This window comes from Sardina pilchardus, chromosome 3 (assembly GCF_963854185.1).
Source record: "Sardina pilchardus chromosome 3, fSarPil1.1, whole genome shotgun sequence".
In the NCBI taxonomy this organism is placed as follows: domain Eukaryota; kingdom Metazoa; phylum Chordata; class Actinopteri; order Clupeiformes; family Clupeidae; genus Sardina; species Sardina pilchardus.
The window spans coordinates 34,316,880-34,335,604 of NC_084996.1; the positions used below are offsets into that span (position 1 = coordinate 34,316,880).

Consider the following 18,725-nt stretch of genomic DNA (forward strand, 5'->3'; position numbering starts at 1 on the left):
ATTTGAGAGATTTGTGAGAATCGGTTCAGGTTCGGTCAGTTTGTGAATGTTTGTCGTTGTCATTTAAATACCATTGGTGATGATGCATCTAATGCAAACCATTTTTAACTTAACGACGCATTTTACGTTTGTGTCTCTTGTCTGTTTTCCAGCGACTGTTTCATAGGCTATTATTAAGACATGACAGTTCAAAATTCATATCCAGCCGATTCCAGCGACCATCACTGACAGACAGCTTAGGCTTCTTTGTAGTCTTCTTTGAGTAGGCTAAGTGCACTGTCGTGTGTCATGAGGGTACAGCAAAGATCAAAAACAAGAGGAGTTAGTCCTTGTACTAGGGTGTTATAAGGCCTATCATTACCAACGTAAATAAGTAAATAAATGAATAGGCCTACATACAATTAAATTGAATTAAATTACATTCATATAAAGAAAATTGCACGATGTCTAGGTAGATGTAATTGCCTGACCTAGTTGGCCATAAGAATGAATGTTTTGGCCTGTAGGGGACGTAAATGACCAAGACGCTTGGCTGATGGTTTTAGTCTGGTGACAGGTAAGATAACCTATGGATTACTCTTAAAATGTAAAAAGTGCATGATTCCTAAAGGTATGAGCATAAACAAATCTCCATATCAAAACATACCAGATGATAGGCTATACATAGGCTATCACACATTAAACTCATTTATTGGTTTAGTGTGGTTTGCAAAGACCCGTAATGAAGTGTGGTTTGTATTTTGCAAAGACCCCTAATGAAAAGTGTTGGTTTCACAGTAGGCTACACGTATTCTGTGAGGTCAGATGAATCGAGAAATTCAGTTTGAGAATGCGTCGAATTCCAGACACGCCATATATGGGTTTCTCTTCATTCCGCTGCTGTCTGTGCAGGCTTCCGGCCCAGGACGCTGTTCCTTAAATGCTGATGAGGACTTAAAAATCAGAGACACAGGATTCACTGTTGACCAGAGAGCGAACCTAGCGCTCCACACAGCATTGGGCAGCCAGCTGGGCTTCATGTGTGATGTCAAACCGAGTCATGTGGGCTCATCCTGCCTGGGCTTGATTTGCACATGCAATACTCAAGCCAAACCCATAGGCTACTGCTTGCGTTTACACATGATGAAAAGATGGCTCCCACTTTAGTCCTATGCATAAGCTCATAAACCAAATCTGTCAATCGACAGTGAACATATATCATCATCACACTCAATTAATACAACATGATACACTGTAACTATATGGACAGTAGAAGTACTGGGACACTTAACCAGTTACTCACTGAAGTCAGGTTTCATTCAGACCCATTGCCACAGCCTAGGAGTGCATTATCAAGCACCTAGTCATGCAGTCTGTATTCATACACATTTGTGACAGAATGGGTTGCTTAGTGAATTCGAGCTAGGTACTGTTATACGGTGCACAATGCAAGGTCCATAAAGATACGTTTGGGGGAACTTGGTGTTAGACTGGCCCACAGCTGTCCACCCGACCTTAACCCCATTGAACACCTTTAGGATGAACTAAAGGAGGTTGCGAGAGCCAGGCCTTTTCTACCAACATCAGTGTCTGACCTCAAAAATGTTTATGATTCATGTTTATGTTAATGATTAAGGGGCAAAAACATATTAATTCCAAAATATTGTGGTGGGAAAGTGCACACAGGAGACTGGAAGCTGTCGTAGACTTGTATGTATGGCGTAATGGCCAGGCGTCCCAATACTTCCGTCCATATAGTGTATGTTAGTGACCAGACAGAGCCACATTGACTTACCTTCCCCCATGTTTATTGGTAAAATTACAATTAGCTGTTTTTATGACATCTCCCATACCCGTTGGTCTGCCACCCCTCCCCCCCCAAAAAAATAAAACAAAAAAATAAAACAAAACACAACAAAAAGTTGTCCATCTGGCAGTAGACTTTGTGCTAGTCTGAGATGCCTAAAGAGACAGACAACACCATTCAGAAGAAACCCTACAGATAACCAAGGTAAAAAAAAGACAAACAGAAAAACCAAAACAAAACCATGGCGGGACTGATAGACCAAGACCACTCAATACCATAGACCTCAGAAGTAGAGGAATCTTTTCTCCATAGGAAAAAAAGTTGAGGATGACAGTATTTTATATTGGGAAGGTACTGTATTGACAATTACTACTGATTGGTTACATGTATGAAGAGGAGAAAGAAAATACAGTAGCACTTTACTTGAAGGGCGTCTCCGACACAAAAGCTATGCTATGTATTGTCAAGCAATAACGTGCATGTTCATCGGTAGAACATGAACAATGGTGGCTACGTCAAACTGAACCGGCAAAAAGGGCCTTATTTTCCTGACAATAACAATGTCCTGGCACCCCATTCCCATAGTCAGTCATCGCTGTTTTAATGATTAAGTAGATCTTATGAAGGTGTGGGGTGAAGCTCAACAATGGAGGCCTCAGTACCCTGTGGCTGGGCCCTTCAGGTGTAAAGTGCTGTTCAAAAATACATTGTACAAATACAACATCATATTTTTTTCTCAATACACATAATCGTGATTTTGGTCAAAGAGAGAAGAAATCTGGTCTGACTATGTTGTTATTTCAATTTCACATCTGTAATTTCATATCTGAATGATTAAAAAAAGATTTATTAATGCTAAAATGCCATTTGTGTAATAACAATTGTTAATGCACTATGCATATAGTTTCATATCTGGTACATGATTGGGGAAAAAACAGAACGCACAAAAATATAAAGAAGGTCTAGCCTATGAAATCATATTCCATTTGTTTGTGCCAGAAATGTAGTAGTAGTAGTAATATGACAAAGATAATCATTATAACAACATTAATAAAGACAACGAAATAATACAGAATCTACAAGACCTGAAAGGAAAAAAAACAACCCCCACCATCTTCTATCCCTCTCTCAAGAAAAATCATATACACAAAAACAAAAACAAACAAAAAAAATAAACCTCATTCCACTCATCCCGCATGAGAAATGATAGAAAAAGAAAAAGAGGAGAGGGTCACGGAAGGGAAAGCGTAATCATTTGGCTACATGCACCCACCCAGGAGAAACGAGGGATGGGTGGGAAGATCTTAGGGTAGCTGAAAATATCATTGAAATACTGTGGCAAAATGGAAGCTGAACCAATGACAGAAGGCCAAGAGACGGAGATGGAGAAAGAAAGAGTAAGGGAGGGAGGGAGGAAGGGAGGGTGTCTGTTATTCCTTTCAGCTGTGTTGTTTGTGATTTTCTTTTCTCTTTAAAAGGAAAGACACAGACACAGAGAAGAGCATGAGGCCCTGAAGTGCGACTGGTTCCAATTATTCACATATCCAGTGGAGCAGGACTTGTGTTTCATTTTTGTTTGTTGATGGTCTATATCTAGCGCACATGTATGTGTGTGTGTGTGTATGTCTGATGGGAGTATGAAAGTGTGTGTGTGCTCTGTACAGACAGTCAGCTGGGTTGGTTTATGTGTTTGTGTTTGTTTGTTTGCTTGCAGACTATCCAGACACTGTCACTTTCGATATCAAAAGATCAATTCATAAACCCAGTTGGCTAGTTTATTGGTCTGACAATATCCCACTGCATATGGGGAAATTTGGATTTGGAATAAATGGCCATTACGTGTGTACAGATATGTGTTTTACTCTACAAAATGGTAATTTTGATGTGGACTCGATTGACAGTCATTTCAAACTGATGATTCACACAGATGCGTGTATGTATGTGTTTATCCATTGATACTGTCTGTTGGTGTGCCTCTTGATACTCTCGGTCATTTTGTTTATCGCTGGCCTGTGATTGGTCGAGGAGTTAGTTCCCACTGCTGCAGCATTGGCCACTTCTGCTCTGAGGGGCCGCCTCCTGAAGGTCGACTCCGCCCCTGGCGCGTCCGCCAGCTCCAGCGCCGCCCTGTGGTTCATTCTTCGGCAGTTTCTTTGCTGGAGGGGAGGGAAACATGGCCGTCTCAGAGTGATGCACAGAGAGCAGCAATACAAACAGTCTTTCTGATTCAAAAGTGTTCCGAGACCTGCAACATGAAGCCTTCTCTGCACCATACACGTATCCCTGTCCAGCATACTTGTTTAGCTACACACATATTGAATTAAGCTAAAACCGGAGCATCAGAACTGACTTCAATCAGATCCAAGAGCCTGTTGCTCCACCCGCTAACTGTTCCCTGGTCAGATTTCTTTGAGATTATAGCAAGACGAAGCGATGAACCAACCAATCAGCAATCTGAAGGTGGCAAAGTATGAGGACATTGTTGAAATGTAGTTTCTACAATAGCAGCTGTGCTAGAGTCAGACGAAAACGTGTTACAAACAGTACTAGCAATGCTACTGAAGCCAGAGCAAATAGAATGTGAAAATGATTCAGAGAGCAAAGACATTGTTGTCTCGCTGCCAACTAGGTTTGGGAAAAGCCTATTATATCAGCTTGAGTTGAGAGGTATAGCCATCCCAAAGTGGACAACACTGACTGACCACACTAAGTTAAAGGTTGGACCAATGGTTTGAAAATGAAGCCTACAGAATACAATGACTTGAAACAATCCCAAATGGGGCAAGGTAAACTCATATTCCCAAAGTGCACCAGGTTAGCACCGACCTCTGTTCTGATACTTGACTGAAATACGGACAACCTGTTGCACATGCATGACTGGCATACTGCAGTGCAGTGCACCATTTGAGAATGCTGTACGGTCTGTTGAATAGACTCCTGCCAGCATTTCACAGAACAGTCATTTTCCTTTACACTAAAGGCAAACAGTGTAACCTAGCAACAGACAACGTCTGCTACGGTACCTTATGGGTCAAGAATTGATCCCTTTATATATCAGTTGGCTTATATAGCGGCAATGTTTTTCTGTGCCTTACCTATGGCCATGAAAATCTCATTGACGTTCATTGCAGTTTTTGCAGAAGTTTCCATGAAGAGCAGGCTATTGTCGTCTGCATAGGCTTGTGCTTCCTGCGATCGACAAGGCCACATGGAGGTGAGAGACAAACAGAGCAAATGTCAGGTAGCCATAAGGGGAAGAGAGAAAGGTGCGGTAATAGATAGCACAGAGAGAAAAAGAAAAGAGTAACTGTACCTGGAAATCTACGGCTCTCTTGTTAGCGAGGTCGGCCTTGTTCCCCGCCAGGGCGATGACTATGTTGGGACTAGCCTGTCTCTGCAGCTCCTTCACCCAGTTCTTTGCACGGGTGAATGTGTCCTGGGAAAAGCAACCACACATTGTGTACATGACCACACCAGGGATGGAAATGAAAGATTTTGCCCACCTGTCACGGTGGCTGGTGGATTCCAAAATATACCAAAAACTTTTTTTACCAGCCACTGAATGGTCACAGTTATTGACCACCCTTCTGTATGTCCTCTGGTTTTAATATTTACAGTTACCCAGGTAATCATTTTAACATTTGTTTTGTGTTTGGCCTTTTATGAAATCATGTACGCTAGCACAAAATTGGAGAGCATGTAGAAATTTGCTACAATTTTAAAACCAGACAACTCTAGAACGGCTAATTGTAGACGGGAATGCTTTACACCTTTGTGTTCAGAAAGGTCTGCTGCTTATTCTGACTGTAATGTGTTGAGCGAGGAGTTAGTGAGATACTCCACCATAACGAATGGGTGTGGAGATGTGCGTTCGTCTGCCTCATAGGTCTTAATAGCTAAGTGCCATAGTTTTCCGTTGAAGGTGTTGCAGGCAGGATTAAAAAGTAGGCAATGCTATGTGGGCCACTTCAAAAGATAACGACCGGTATTTGTGTGAGAAAATTACACTGTGAAGATGCAACGCAGATCCACAGACCTCCCTAGATTTATGTTCATGCAGTCATCCGGAAATAAGCGTAGCAGTGGTACATGAAAGCATAGCGACAGATTGCTGCAAGGGGGCGGCTCACTTACTGGTAGTTATTGTGGATAACTTCAAATCAGCACGATTTACTCCTATAGGCTGGTAACGTTATACATGATCCCTACAGACACTTTCTTATTTTTAACCGTCAATACCTATGAAAATTTGACCAGACTGACCGTATATTTGTGGTATGCTATGACCAAATTGACCCAGCAGCACACAAAATCACCCAAATATGGCAGGTGCTAATTTCCATCCCTGGACCACATACGCACGCAACTTCAGGCAGATCGAGACCCTAGTATCAGAAGGCAGCAAAAGATTCACTGAGTAGAACAGTGGGCATCCATGTCTGTCTTGCTTGTGAATCAGACTTATGCTTTCTTTGAGCCACCAATCCCATATTGCATCAAGATGTAGTCTGTTGACACCTAAATCTCTGTTAAATTACAATAATTATTTAAAAACAGGTAGTACAGTGTAAAGATAACTAGCAATCTCCGTCAAGGAGGCTTTGTTTTCAGTGTGATTTTCTAACTTTAAAACAGAAGAAAGCACTCATGATAGACATGTGCTGGGAGCACTGCGGTAGCAATGTCATTTACAAGGAGCAAAGGCCAGTCTGAGTGGCAGCTATTAAAACAATCATCAACTTTAACTACTAGTTGTAGTCAGCGGACTAAAGAATCACATTCCTGCAGGTGACTGTATATGTGTATCCGTGTGCAAGAGTTAGTTTCAACAAGCCTATGGCTAAATGTAATAGTCTAAATCGTCTAAATTTAAATAGTCTGTGTGTGTATGTGTGTGACAAGAGGCCAAAAGCTACATAAAATAAACGGGATGCAGATCTGAACACATGGAGGTAGGTTAAAATATTACGGTTCTGACTGACCCCCAATAGTATGGTTGCTGAACAGTTGCGTAAGCTCCTCTGACTGGATGTCTTTCTCACACCTGTCACACAGGCATGAGTCTTGCTCAGTTGTCACACACTGTGGTTGTTTACAATGCTTACATTCCTCTATACCAGTGCAGTGCCCGTTCAAACATGCCCTTCCTGTAGAAAACCTGTTGCCCAATGACATGCCCACAGGTAGGCCTGCTTTGAAAGTAGGATGATGGGGAGAAACCTCATCCCAGCTAGGCATTCAATAAAGAATACTGAATATTTTTTCAGAACATACAGTATTAGCCTATAATTAATGTGCAGTCAGCAGAATTTAGGTATGGCTATATGTGACATCTTTACAGATCAAAATGACATAAGCCTAACAGCTGTTTTAAGTTAAGGCTATATGTTTATTGAAGCTTATTGAATAACTTTCTGATAGAGAAGATAACCCATTTTGTGGAGTGATGCCTCATCTTATGAAATTTGCAACGATGTGATGTTATCTAGCTGTGTGGCATTCTAAAACATCCTTAAATTGGGTAACATTAGCCTATTGCTCGTTTCAATTTGGGACCTTGCAGTCAGAATTGTCGTTGGTTTATTCAAGTCCAGAGTAGTCTGAGCTATTTGAAGTGTCAGTTTATTGCACATCAGTTTTATGTCATTTGGAATGGCCACAGCATACCCGTTGGTTGTTGCAAAATTAGCGGAATCATTTCATGCAAGCAAACTGCATACAGGGAGTCAGACATCTAGACCTGTGCTGCGGCCTGATTCAGCGCTGCCAAACTGCGCTTATCCTCTCTGTCTCTGGTCCTGCGCTGTGCTGTGTGGGAGGGGCAGTGGATACGGTATAGCGAAGAAAGGCAATGTGTGCTTCTTTTACCGATATATTTACCGATATCTTTTGCATTATTAATCCAAACAACGTCAAACTTGGCACTGCACTGTACTGAAGCTCGCAGCAAGACTCCTGCCAAGCTTGAAATCAATCGGACAAACGGTTCTAGAGAAATGCGAATAATCGACAGACGTTTCTGATAAATTATAGATAGATGGTAAGGTATGTGTGTGTGTGTGTGTGTGTGTGTGTTCCTTACTGTGTTGGTGATGTCGTAGACTACGATGGCTGCTTGCGCTCCTCTGTAGTACATGGGGGCCAGACTGTGGTAGCGCTCCTGCCCTGCCGTGTCCCAAATCTCAAACTTTACTGTTGTGTCATCCAAACAAACAGTCTGTGTGAGAAACGCAGCTGGAATGGACACAAGCAGAGAAAGAAAAAAAGAAAGAAAGAAAAGGATAGAGAGAAGAAGAGAGGGAGCAATTACAGTTATGCCCAAGTAACACTAAATGCATAACATGTGTACATACAGACCCCAACAAAAATACACACACACAAACACACACACACACACACACACACACACACACACAATACTGTTGCTCATCTTTTGACCATTTCCTCTCGCTGACATGCCAACAATGAAACACATAACACATGATATTAAAATCAATTACTGGTGAATCTTCTCAAACCCACAATGCGTACACATCATTCAGCCATCTGTAAAGCAAACAAGCATCTCATAGCCCGAGGGAACCCACACAAAACAGTGAGCACAGTCTGGTAATTCACAACAATCTCCAGCATACCTGAAAAGCCAGGAATTAACCACAACTGCTTATACAGACTTTATACGTGGACAGACAGGAAAGTACAGGTAGGAGTGCTATGAACACAATGGTTGTGATATTGATGGCTCAGTGTTAAGGAACACCAACTTGGATTTCAAGGAAATCACAACTGCTTTAAAAACCTTCATTCACAAGAAGGATGTATCTGCTAGACTACCGAAAAGAGTTCAATGTAAGCTATTTTCCCTGCTGGTTACAATACTTGGAAATTGGAACTGAAAAAAAGATAACTCTAGAATTCTTTTGAGAATCAGTCTGGTGTAAAGCAGGCTAAGCACCTCAGACCCCAAGGGCCAAACTAGAGAGGAGCAGTTGGGCTAAAGCCAAACTAGAAACAACCCACCAAAGAACACTGGTACTATACTATAGGCCGACAGATAGGGAGAGCGAGAGAGAGAGAGAGGGGGGGGGGGGGGGGGGTTTGTGGAAAGGGAGAGAATTATGGAGTAATCCTGCAGACTTGAGAGTTTTGTGCTTGCTCAGCCCTCTGAGTCACATGACTTCGCCCCTCTCTCTGTCTAACCAATAAAGCCTCATGGCCTTTGACCAGCCCACTGACGACGGCATATTGAAGAAACAACCACAGCGAGAGGGAGGAAGAGGGGGGAAAAAGGAAACCTGCTGACGCTTTCCTTCACCCATGCTGCTGTAAGCATCCCATATCCTGTCTCTCAGAGCCAAGCCCATACCCCCCGTCTCTCTCTCTCTTTCTCTCTCTTTGACTTGCTCTGGGCCAGTCTATTCATCCTATGGGTCACTGGTCACATTTCCCCTCACTCACCGTATTGCACTTTGTCTTCTAACATTCAATCACACACTCTCTCACACAAACACACACTTGCCAGCAGTTATCAGACTAGTGCACTGCTCTTATTCCCAATCCTGATGTATTTCTTCCTCGTCTCTCCCCATCTCTACATTTCACCTACTGTGGTAGTTCCTGCTGTGTTTTGTCCAGGAAGTCGCAGGTAGAAAACAGACACACACACACACACACACACATTTTGGCCTAAAGACAGTGTCTGGCGCTGGCAGACTGGATCGAGGAAGCCACCATTGTTAGTCAGTTTCCTTCCTTTGTACAGAGGAGACTATTGACACCAACGTCCTCCATACTCCTTGTGTACCCAATGTGTGTGTGTGTGTGTGTGTGTGTGTGTGTGTGTGTGTGTGTGTGTGTGTGTGTGTGTGCTCATGTTGCAGTCATGTGATAGGCAGCTCAGAGCTATCATATCGGAACTGTGGCTGACGAGGGCAGAGATGACGTCATGGGCCTGGACCACCGTCCAAGAGCTCAGCAAATATTACAGTTCCTCTTTTGAGAGCACTCCTGAGAAAGTGAACTGAGCTAACCCTCATCTGACATGAAAAATGCTCCCATACCACAGAGAACAATCCCCACCACACAGACACAGACACAGACACAGACACAGACACAGACACAGACACAGACACAGACACAGACACAGACACAGACAGACACACACAGTACCTCCGATGGTGCTCTCCTGGTACTCGTGGAACTGTCCTTTGACAAAGCGCAGCACCAGGCTGGATTTGCCCACCGCCGACTCCCCTAGTAGCACCAGCTTGAACTGACAGATCTTGTTGCCTGCGGCTGCCCCATTGGTCCGTGCTGGTCCTCCGCGACCCGCCATGCTGTGCAGAAAGGGCTAACCCCAGGAGAGGAGAGGGGAGGCTGGGCTAACTCCGGTGGAAGGGTGGGTCCGAGGGATCTGGAGGAGTGGGTGTGTGGAGAGAAGAACCGCGTGGGTGAGAAGGAAGGGTCTCTCGTCTGGACAGGACAGGACTGGACAGGACTAGGCTGTATTGTGCCAAGCTGGACCGGGCCAATGGAGTCTCCAGAAAAACGGGCAGTGCAAGGCAGTCTGGAAGGGACAGAGAGAACATGGGATGTTACTATCATATAAACAGGCCATCATCTTCCCAAGTTTTAGGACTGAAAACATGCATTGAGCAATTTCATTTTCTTCTGCAAATGGATAAGTGCGCAGTTACATTATTATGCAAATCTTTGCGGTATCATTTCCAGAGTACAGTATAATATAATCAACATCATTGTCATCCTAATTGTCATGTCGCTTCACGTTGTCCAAATCATCCCATCACCTCCCTCAAAATACTGCATTAGTAATCTCATACTCTTAGAACAACCACAAACCCAAATGCCCCTCCGTACCCTTGGTCTTATCGGACATGAGACGACCTCATAAGCACCTGATGCACACAACCTGACAGCCCTGCGCCATTCCTAGGACATATGCCCTGTTCTCTTTGTGATAACAGGCGTCTGATGACACAGAAACCTACATTAGCCAGCTTCACAGAGGACAGGTAGGTTGGCGGGGAATGGGAGGCCTTATCATTTGATTATATTTACCGGAGATAAAAGGTAAACACAGCCTGGCGGGAAAGGGGGGGTGGGGGGTACCTCAGGGCTTACTTCCTGATTGGCCACTGAACGGTCTATAGGCCAGAGCAGATAACATACCCAGACAGACTTCGGAGGACTGAGACAGAGTTCTACACCACAGATGAAACGAGAAGAGGAGGAGAAGGAGGAGGGGAAGAAGGGAGCAATCAGGGAACAGGGGGGGCAACTGACCAAAATTGAGGGGTAAAGAAAAGTGACAAGCATGGTGTGGGAAGAGGGAGCGGAGGGATGTGTGGAGTGACAAGGCGGACCAGGGCAGGAGAGAAGAAAGGAGATGGAGGGAGGGAGGGAGGGAGGGAGGAAGAGGGGAGTGGAGGAAAAAGGAGCGTAGAGCAGACTTGCTTTTGGCAGCCGGCCTTTAGGTCAGGTCTAATCCACTGCATGTGACAGGAGATCAGGAGTATCAGACAATGCACACACACACACACACACACACACACACACACACACACACACACACACACACACACACACACACACACACACACACACACACACACACACACACACACACACACACACACACACACACACACACACACACACACACACACACACACACACACACACACGGATTTGATGGATTGAAAAATGTACAACAGGTTCTGGAACAACTGGAACCCATCATAGATTCTTATTTCTACCCATGACCATAACCCATCTGAATGAACTTGAGGATGTCATTCAACATTTCCATCACCTTTTCAAAAAGGAAGTTGTAGGTAAAATCCTGAATGTGTTTTCTTAAAGAACTCCAGAAAGGAAAAAAACGGATTGCTTCTGCTGACACTCAATATTCAAGGACAAAATGGCATGTGTGACTTGTGTATGAGTGTGTGCACCCTGTCTGAGCGGGTTCACTACTTTGAAATGTGCTGCCACTATCTGAAGGAGGAAGCCATGAACCACAGAAAAAGGGGACAAAGATAAAAAGGGAAAAAAGAGAAATGTAAAATATGCTTTGGACTGATCCTGTGCCTGTCGTTGTCAGGTCAGTGCTTCTTCATTGCAATAATGAGACGAGGAGGTGTGTGTGTGTGTGTGTGTGTGTGTGTGTGTGTGTCTTTTAGAGGTTGACTTCACATCAGTGTGATTCTGCAGTGACCACAGCGCAAAACTGAAATGTATGGACACTGGGCCAGGGTCGAGCAATAATCTCCCAACAACAAACGTCAGTCCATGATTGGGCCTAATGATATTCTGAATCTCAAGACTGAAACGGTGGGGCCATTATAGACAGGAGCGCTCAGTCAAAGGATTCAATCAGTCCTCCATAGGCCCAGCATGCACCACAGCACAGCTCCGCTCCGCTGAAGAATTAATGGCATACCAATGGAAGTGGGTCAAAAGAGACAGAGAGACACAGAGAGAGAGAGAGAAAGAGAGAGTGAAAGGAAGAGAGAGAGAGAGAATGAAAAATTTATGCTCAGCTCCCTTGCTACTTAGTGAGGCACTTAGTGAAGACAAACAAAGACAGATGAAGAACTTAATGTTTGGCTCCTCCTCAGCTGAGGACAGCGGACAATGTGTGAGTCTGTGGCTAAAGACTGAAGATGTTCAAACAAGTATTACTCATTTAGCATTTGTGTCATTTCAGCAGTCCAGTGGCAACACTCAGCTTCCGGCAGCGAGTTCATCTGCAAATGTGTCAGAGACTCTCCAAGGAACACACACACATACACACACACACACACATGTATTGTTCATATCTGACGATGTTGATGAACTGTAAAGTGTATTTTTGGGCTTTTTACCTTCAATCAGATAAGATAGCAAAGAGTGACAGAAAGCAAGTGCGAGAGAGATAGAAGGTGGGATCGGGAAATGACCACGGATCAGATTAAAAAAATGGGGCCCCAGGGGAACTTGAGGCCCAAATGAGGTACAGATACTGCAGCCATTTGTACCACAGCAAACTAGTGCAGCTAGAGTAGCCAACATAATAACTCTGGCAAGTTCACTCCTCTCCAGAGGTACGCACAGAGATTCAAACCTGTTAAATGCCTTCATGTGGAGTCCCATAACTTTGCCATAAAAGTTATCCATCACAGTTTGTTTTAGTCTTTTTGTTACGGCAACTCACATAGTGTCATGTGAGAAAGAGACTTTATTTTTAAGCGTTTTAATTAATTCATCCACGATATTCAAAGACACAGCTGACAGCGACTTCACGCCATTTGCCAGAAAAGATCTGAGAGCAAAAGATACAGAGGTGCAGCCAGCATTGCCAGTGATATGGGCCTGCTGGGGAGCATTTGAACTGAGCATAGACATCTCAACAATGCAGTTCTCCACAGTCCGACCCACTGGGATGACCAATTTCAAAACACATAATCTGCAAGTGTATAGATTCAATTAAACGTTGGCTGAATTCACATAAACCACACAAAATGATGTTATCGTGGTCTCTAAACCCTAATTAAAATGGCCAGTAGTGTGGGTACTGCTTCTTGAGGCCTTCTCCTTGTGAGCCTGACAGAAAACAGTCAAATATATAGTGGCAATACAGGTCTAGATGCAGTGGCAGAAAATCCATTGTTGGCAAAGGTTGAGCCAGGGTGAAAGTGAAGAAGAAAACATTTCCTTTGTGTGTGTGTGTGTGTGTGTGTACACGTGTGAGAGTTGGTAAAAGAGAGAGTGACTTAAATGATATCTGGCAGCACACAGGCTTGGCTCAAGGTGATAAGAGAATGCATCTTCAAGGATCAAAAATGTTCTGCGTGGTATTAGTCACTCTCACACACAAAAACCGCCAAGTCAGGGTGTGGTCCCTGCTGGGCTTAAGGCTATTATTAAAAGAATTAAGCCGCTTCTGCCATGTACCTATTATCTGACTCAATAAGGATGTTAAAGCAGCTATGAGGCTTCTATGGTTTTGTCTGTCTAGCTGACTGCTATACAAGATTATTTTTGATATTTCCTGTTTCTGAAAATGGTCACCCTATCGGTTTGGTTTATCTCAGTCGGGGAAGCACGTAAACATGCAGCCTGACCCTACAGTCACAGAACATAATGGAAATAAAGTGGTCATTAAATGTCCACTTTGGCTCCATCATAGGTAGGTGTGTGTGTGTGTGTGTGTGTGTGTGTGTGTGTGTGTGTGTGTGTGTGTGTGTGTGCCTCTCTGTCAGTGTGTGCATGCAAAAGATAGCAAGAGAATGCTTACCAGGCTCAGATCGCTACCAAGTAAATTAGCTGCAGGTACTTTTAAAGGTACTGTAATTCTAAGGAACACAAGCAGCAGCATCAATCTGGCAGATGCAGCAGTATACTGTACACATGCATGCACACAAAGTGGATTAGATGTTTTAGTTTCTCTACTAGTTTCCTATTTTACTGCACACACTGTATTTGTTGTCACTATAATACTCTCTGCCGAATACATAACATTTAACAGATAATTATATATTTTGCTACAACTTAATCCCACTTAGCACACACAATGTTTTTAAGATACCTTTCCCACATATTGGAGTCACAACGCTATCTTTATGATTCACGGGTGACCACTGCGCTAGTTCAGTAGGCTCCTCCTCTGACACGCTTTCCCATTCAGGCTCCTTTCACACCAGCTCTGACGCACCACTGAACGTCCCTGCCTGGCCTGCCGACACTGGACCTACTACCGAGAGGAAACGGCAGAGGTAAAAGAGGAAAGCTGAAAAGAACCCTATGAAAGAACCACGAGAGTTGGAAAAGTGAGATAATGGTGTCCATCATCACGGAGCATACACAGACAGAACCGTTCTCTTGCTGACATCGTATAGCTCACTCCTGTAACTTGCGGAGCATTTATTTCTCTAAAGGCCAAGGTCCAACGCAGTCAGTCCTCTGTCTGAGACATTTGAGGTTCATGCTTTACAAAACCTTTTCATATCAAAGGTTAACTTCAGGATGAACCTTTACACAAATTCTCCCATCACCATCAAAAAAAGTACAAAAATAAACACGCAAGGCCTACAGTCTGTATGAAAAAGAAATATTTCAAGGTTTTGAATTATTCCATCTACCAACATCGACAATTTCAGAGAATACCCGACCGATGACTCAGCTGCGTGACACAGCAACCAACTGCTAACGGGAATGTGGAATAGTTTCGCTTGAAAAGTGGCGTGATGTGACAGGTGTCTCACCCACATTGACAGACACCCTTTTCATTGTTATTGTTGTTATTATTAGCCAACGCTTAATCTAATAATGCAAATGTGATGCATTACTCATAACTATTCAACTGACTGAGGTAGGCATTGAAATTGAAAATAAACTTTAATATGCTTAACGTTAGGGACAAAGAAGTGTGGGACAATTGTTAAATAATTTGGTCAACGTGCCATTCCCAAGTTCAAAGTAAAGTTAACGGCTCGAGTACAAGTGCAAAGTTGTAAGACTGCTGACATCGACATCACCTGACAGTCAACTAGTTTGCAAGCTTCCATAAAAATCTGCAGTCTGCCTTACTGGCTAACATTACGCCGTTCACGACGCATGTAATGTAGCTGTAACAAGATAAGAGTGATTATGATCATAAAATGAACACAAGATCATTGTAGCCAATGGATCACTTGCTAAATTGATAACTATGATGTATGCAGACTGCCTAGGAAAGCGGTGTTGAAGTCATTCTTACCTGGCGTGCCAAACCCATTTATGGACAGGTCGGTGCTAGCTAAGCTATCATTAACACAATGGGAATAACCTCAGCAAATATTTGACACATAAGCTTACAAAATGCAACATATCGCTTATGTTGAAGTCCGTTGAGCACTGACCAGGTTTTCATTGTTTAATCAACTAGAACACATAACACACATCAAACATAAACGTAGGTAACTTGGAGCTAACATTAATGTTAGGGAGGCTTTCACCTATCAAAACGTTAACGTCAACGTTACCGCTGCGAATAATTCAGTGACAACGTATCCATTGAGACGTTAAAACAACAAAATAGGCAATACTGACTACCTTGAGATAAGTCTTTAATAAGAAAACTAACATTAGATAAGGACATCAAAAACCGTCACCATCGAAACTGCAATAACTACTGCGAGCAATCCGAGCATTAGCAGGCCAGCCGCCAGCAGCTAGCAGATAAACTAACGTTAACGTTGGCTAGCAATTCCTGCTCTCACACTCATTACATAGATACATTCTAAGACTATTCTGTAAGTTGGGTCCAGTTTCCTTCACGATCTCTACTGCAATCTGGTTCACTTTCCAAAGACCGATATTCCGAGAATATCTGTCATCTGATTTTCCCAACTACTCGTTCTCCTATCGAAAATAAATCGAAGTTTTGCTTGACGAGTTGTCTCGCAGTCAGAGAGCACCCAGCAGCCTGACGCTAGCTTGACTGCTACTCAACTAACGTTAAATACAGGGGACATGAAAAAACACTGGACAACATAAGTTTATAAGCAAATAGACATATTGCTTACCTCTTGTTAGAGACAATATGAGCGTCTTTTATTGGTGCGCCAGAGTGTTCTCTGTAAACCCAAATCTCCACAGATCCAGCCCTAAACAAAAATTCCCTTTCGCAGCTCTCAGCTACTCTGCATCAGACTCAGAGGCCCAGGCCTTCTCTTCCGCCTACACCAAACCGACTTCCGTGATCCTTCTACTTCCTCATAGGAGGGATTATTTTTTGATAGACATTCTCAGTGATCAATAGTAAACCATATGCTATGTGGCCACTTTTCACAGTTATTGGGAAATGTAGGCAAATAGGGCCTACCGCAAAGGATTAAATTGGGACATCATCAGCAATATATTCCCACTTTTTGACACGTGTGAACGAAGTCACAAGTAACTATTTTGACAATTCCAGAGGGCAGGCCAAATGGTAGGCTAAAGAAACAGAGCTCCTCAAAAGTTGAGATAGGCTATCTCCACCCAAGGTAGAACAAAACACACCATTACACTAAACTTGATGTGGTTTATGAAATGGATTGTTGTGTAAAACATATTTTACTGTAGCCTATACTTTCTTTTATGTCCCCAAAATATTTGTATCTATGGAAAGGAGTCAAGGACATTATTTGGTTTTGTCATTTAATCTTTAGAAATTATGACAAACTCACCAAATTTGGACCCTAGTTGACAATAAAACATATTAGACATAACCAAGGAATGACTATTTAGCCAAGCCTATGTTTGTCATTTTAAAACAGAAATCACCATTAAAATGTAGGCCTAATTTACAAGTAGGAGATGGTTTTATCAGCTCATAGGAACAAGTTGTTTAGTTGTTAGACAATTCAGTTGATTCTCTGGTGTCTCTAGCCACCAAACATCTCGTGCCACAGCACCGTGCATGCAGTTAAAAATGACAATGGGTGTAAATAAGGACGTATAATGTTTGGAAAATGCGTACATTTAATTTGATTATTATCCTGCCAAGGGTAATATGACACTAAAATGATAGACCCACATTTCATATAGTAGTAGTAGTAATATTGTACACAAATGTTATGTTCCTCTAAAATGTTATGTTCCTCTACAATGTACATTTACATGATGTGCCCTTATTTACACCCATAGGGCCCCATTGTATTTTTTAACTGCACAATGCTGGTGGCTGGTGACACCAGAGGGTAGGCTACTGTAAATTATATTCAATGGTAATGCCTTTATTTTCTAAATTGCAAACATATGGCTATGTCATATGCTTTACCTTTTCAATTACTGTCTACATTCAATATCTGTTGAAGGGTACAGTTGAATGGGTTTGATTTCAGGCTGTAAGACAAAAAAAAGTAACTATTTCAAAAGGGTATGATGACTTTCTATAGGCCCTGTATGTATTTGTTAAAAAACTGGTTCATTTATCACGTCATTGTTTAATCCAAATGGACATGCAATCCAAATGTGGTATTTCAAAAGATTCAGAGTCTCAGAGTCCAGAATTTTGGAGGATCCAAATACCATCCAAAAAGAAACTTGAGCAGTAAAATTTTGTTATACAACAATCAATTTAATAAACTGCACATAGCTCAGATACAAAAAACATGGTTGTGTTTACCTCAGGTGGAGGTATCTAAAAAAGGCCTTTTTGGGGGACTGTAGGCCTACTAAAATGCAATACTGACATAGCCTTCATCTTATTATAATCAAATGATTGAACAGCATGGACATCTAATGTAATGTGATTGTTTTCTTGTTTCAGTCTTACTAATTATATAATTATGATCATTATGATCATTAAGATCATTAAGATCATTAAGATCATGTCTAAAGGAAGCTGCGTTTCATACCATGGCCACACTCCATGCTACCAAAGGGTGGCACCAAAAGCATTTAAGAAAAACAAGGAGAATTAATCTTAACACATTGATGCAATGGATTTATTTTTCATATAGTAAACCTATTTCTTTAACTGTAGGCTATTTGATTTTTTACTTTGATTGTATTTTGATTTTTGCTTTGTTTAAAAAGCTCTGCAGTTATTATTATTATAATTCTTTTTTTACAGTTTTCCATTCAGCTCCTATCACGCTGAATGGAATTTTATTTAATTATCTACAAATAAGAAGGCCTGTGAAACCATCAGCCATATCCCAATTTAATTCATAGACTTGTTGTTGGCTGTTGAATTCTTGTGAATCAAAATTATACCAGCAGTTACTGCTCTGAAACAGTCCATACTCATTGTGAATTAGAAGGCACAATTGGACTATTTGAATTATCCGTATACTGCGATGTCATAACAAGTCCTGAGCATGGCTTAATGCCCACACCCTTATTTTCTATTTATTATCCATCAGTGCATGAATATAGAAATAAAGAACAGGGCATCCAAGAACTGCAG

At 42.3% G+C, this 18,725-nt stretch overlaps 1 protein-coding gene across 1 annotated transcript; it reads right to left on the reverse strand.

Moving 5' to 3' along the window:
* Positions 1 to 2,122: 2,122 nt before the first annotated feature.
* On the reverse strand, positions 2,123 to 16,514 carry rab5c (RAB5C, member RAS oncogene family). The gene is made up of 6 exons (XM_062533000.1): positions 16,354 to 16,514; positions 9,956 to 10,352; positions 7,869 to 8,020; positions 5,100 to 5,222; positions 4,882 to 4,975; positions 2,123 to 3,942 (listed from the first exon to the last, which is right to left on the reverse strand). Exons 2-6 carry the CDS (start codon positions 10,119 to 10,121, stop codon positions 3,815 to 3,817), a joined length of 663 nt encoding a protein of 220 aa, XP_062388984.1. The 5' UTR covers positions 10,122 to 10,352; positions 16,354 to 16,514; the 3' UTR covers positions 2,123 to 3,814.
* Positions 16,515 to 18,725: the final 2,211 nt, after the last annotated feature.

Excerpts from the sequence above, each read along its gene's own strand:
- rab5c (XM_062533000.1), bottom strand. The coding sequence starts at position 10,121 with ATGGCGGGTCGCGGAGGACCAGCACGGACCAATGGGGCAGCCGCAGGC. Across the intron at positions 8,021-9,955 it reads CCAGGAGAGCACCATCGGAG|CTGCGTTTCTCACACAGACT; the intron begins GTACTGTGTGTG and ends TGTCCATTCCAG. Across the intron at positions 5,223-7,868 it reads TCTACGACATCACCAACACA|GACACATTCACCCGTGCAAA; the intron begins GTAAGGAACACA and ends TGCTTTTCCCAG.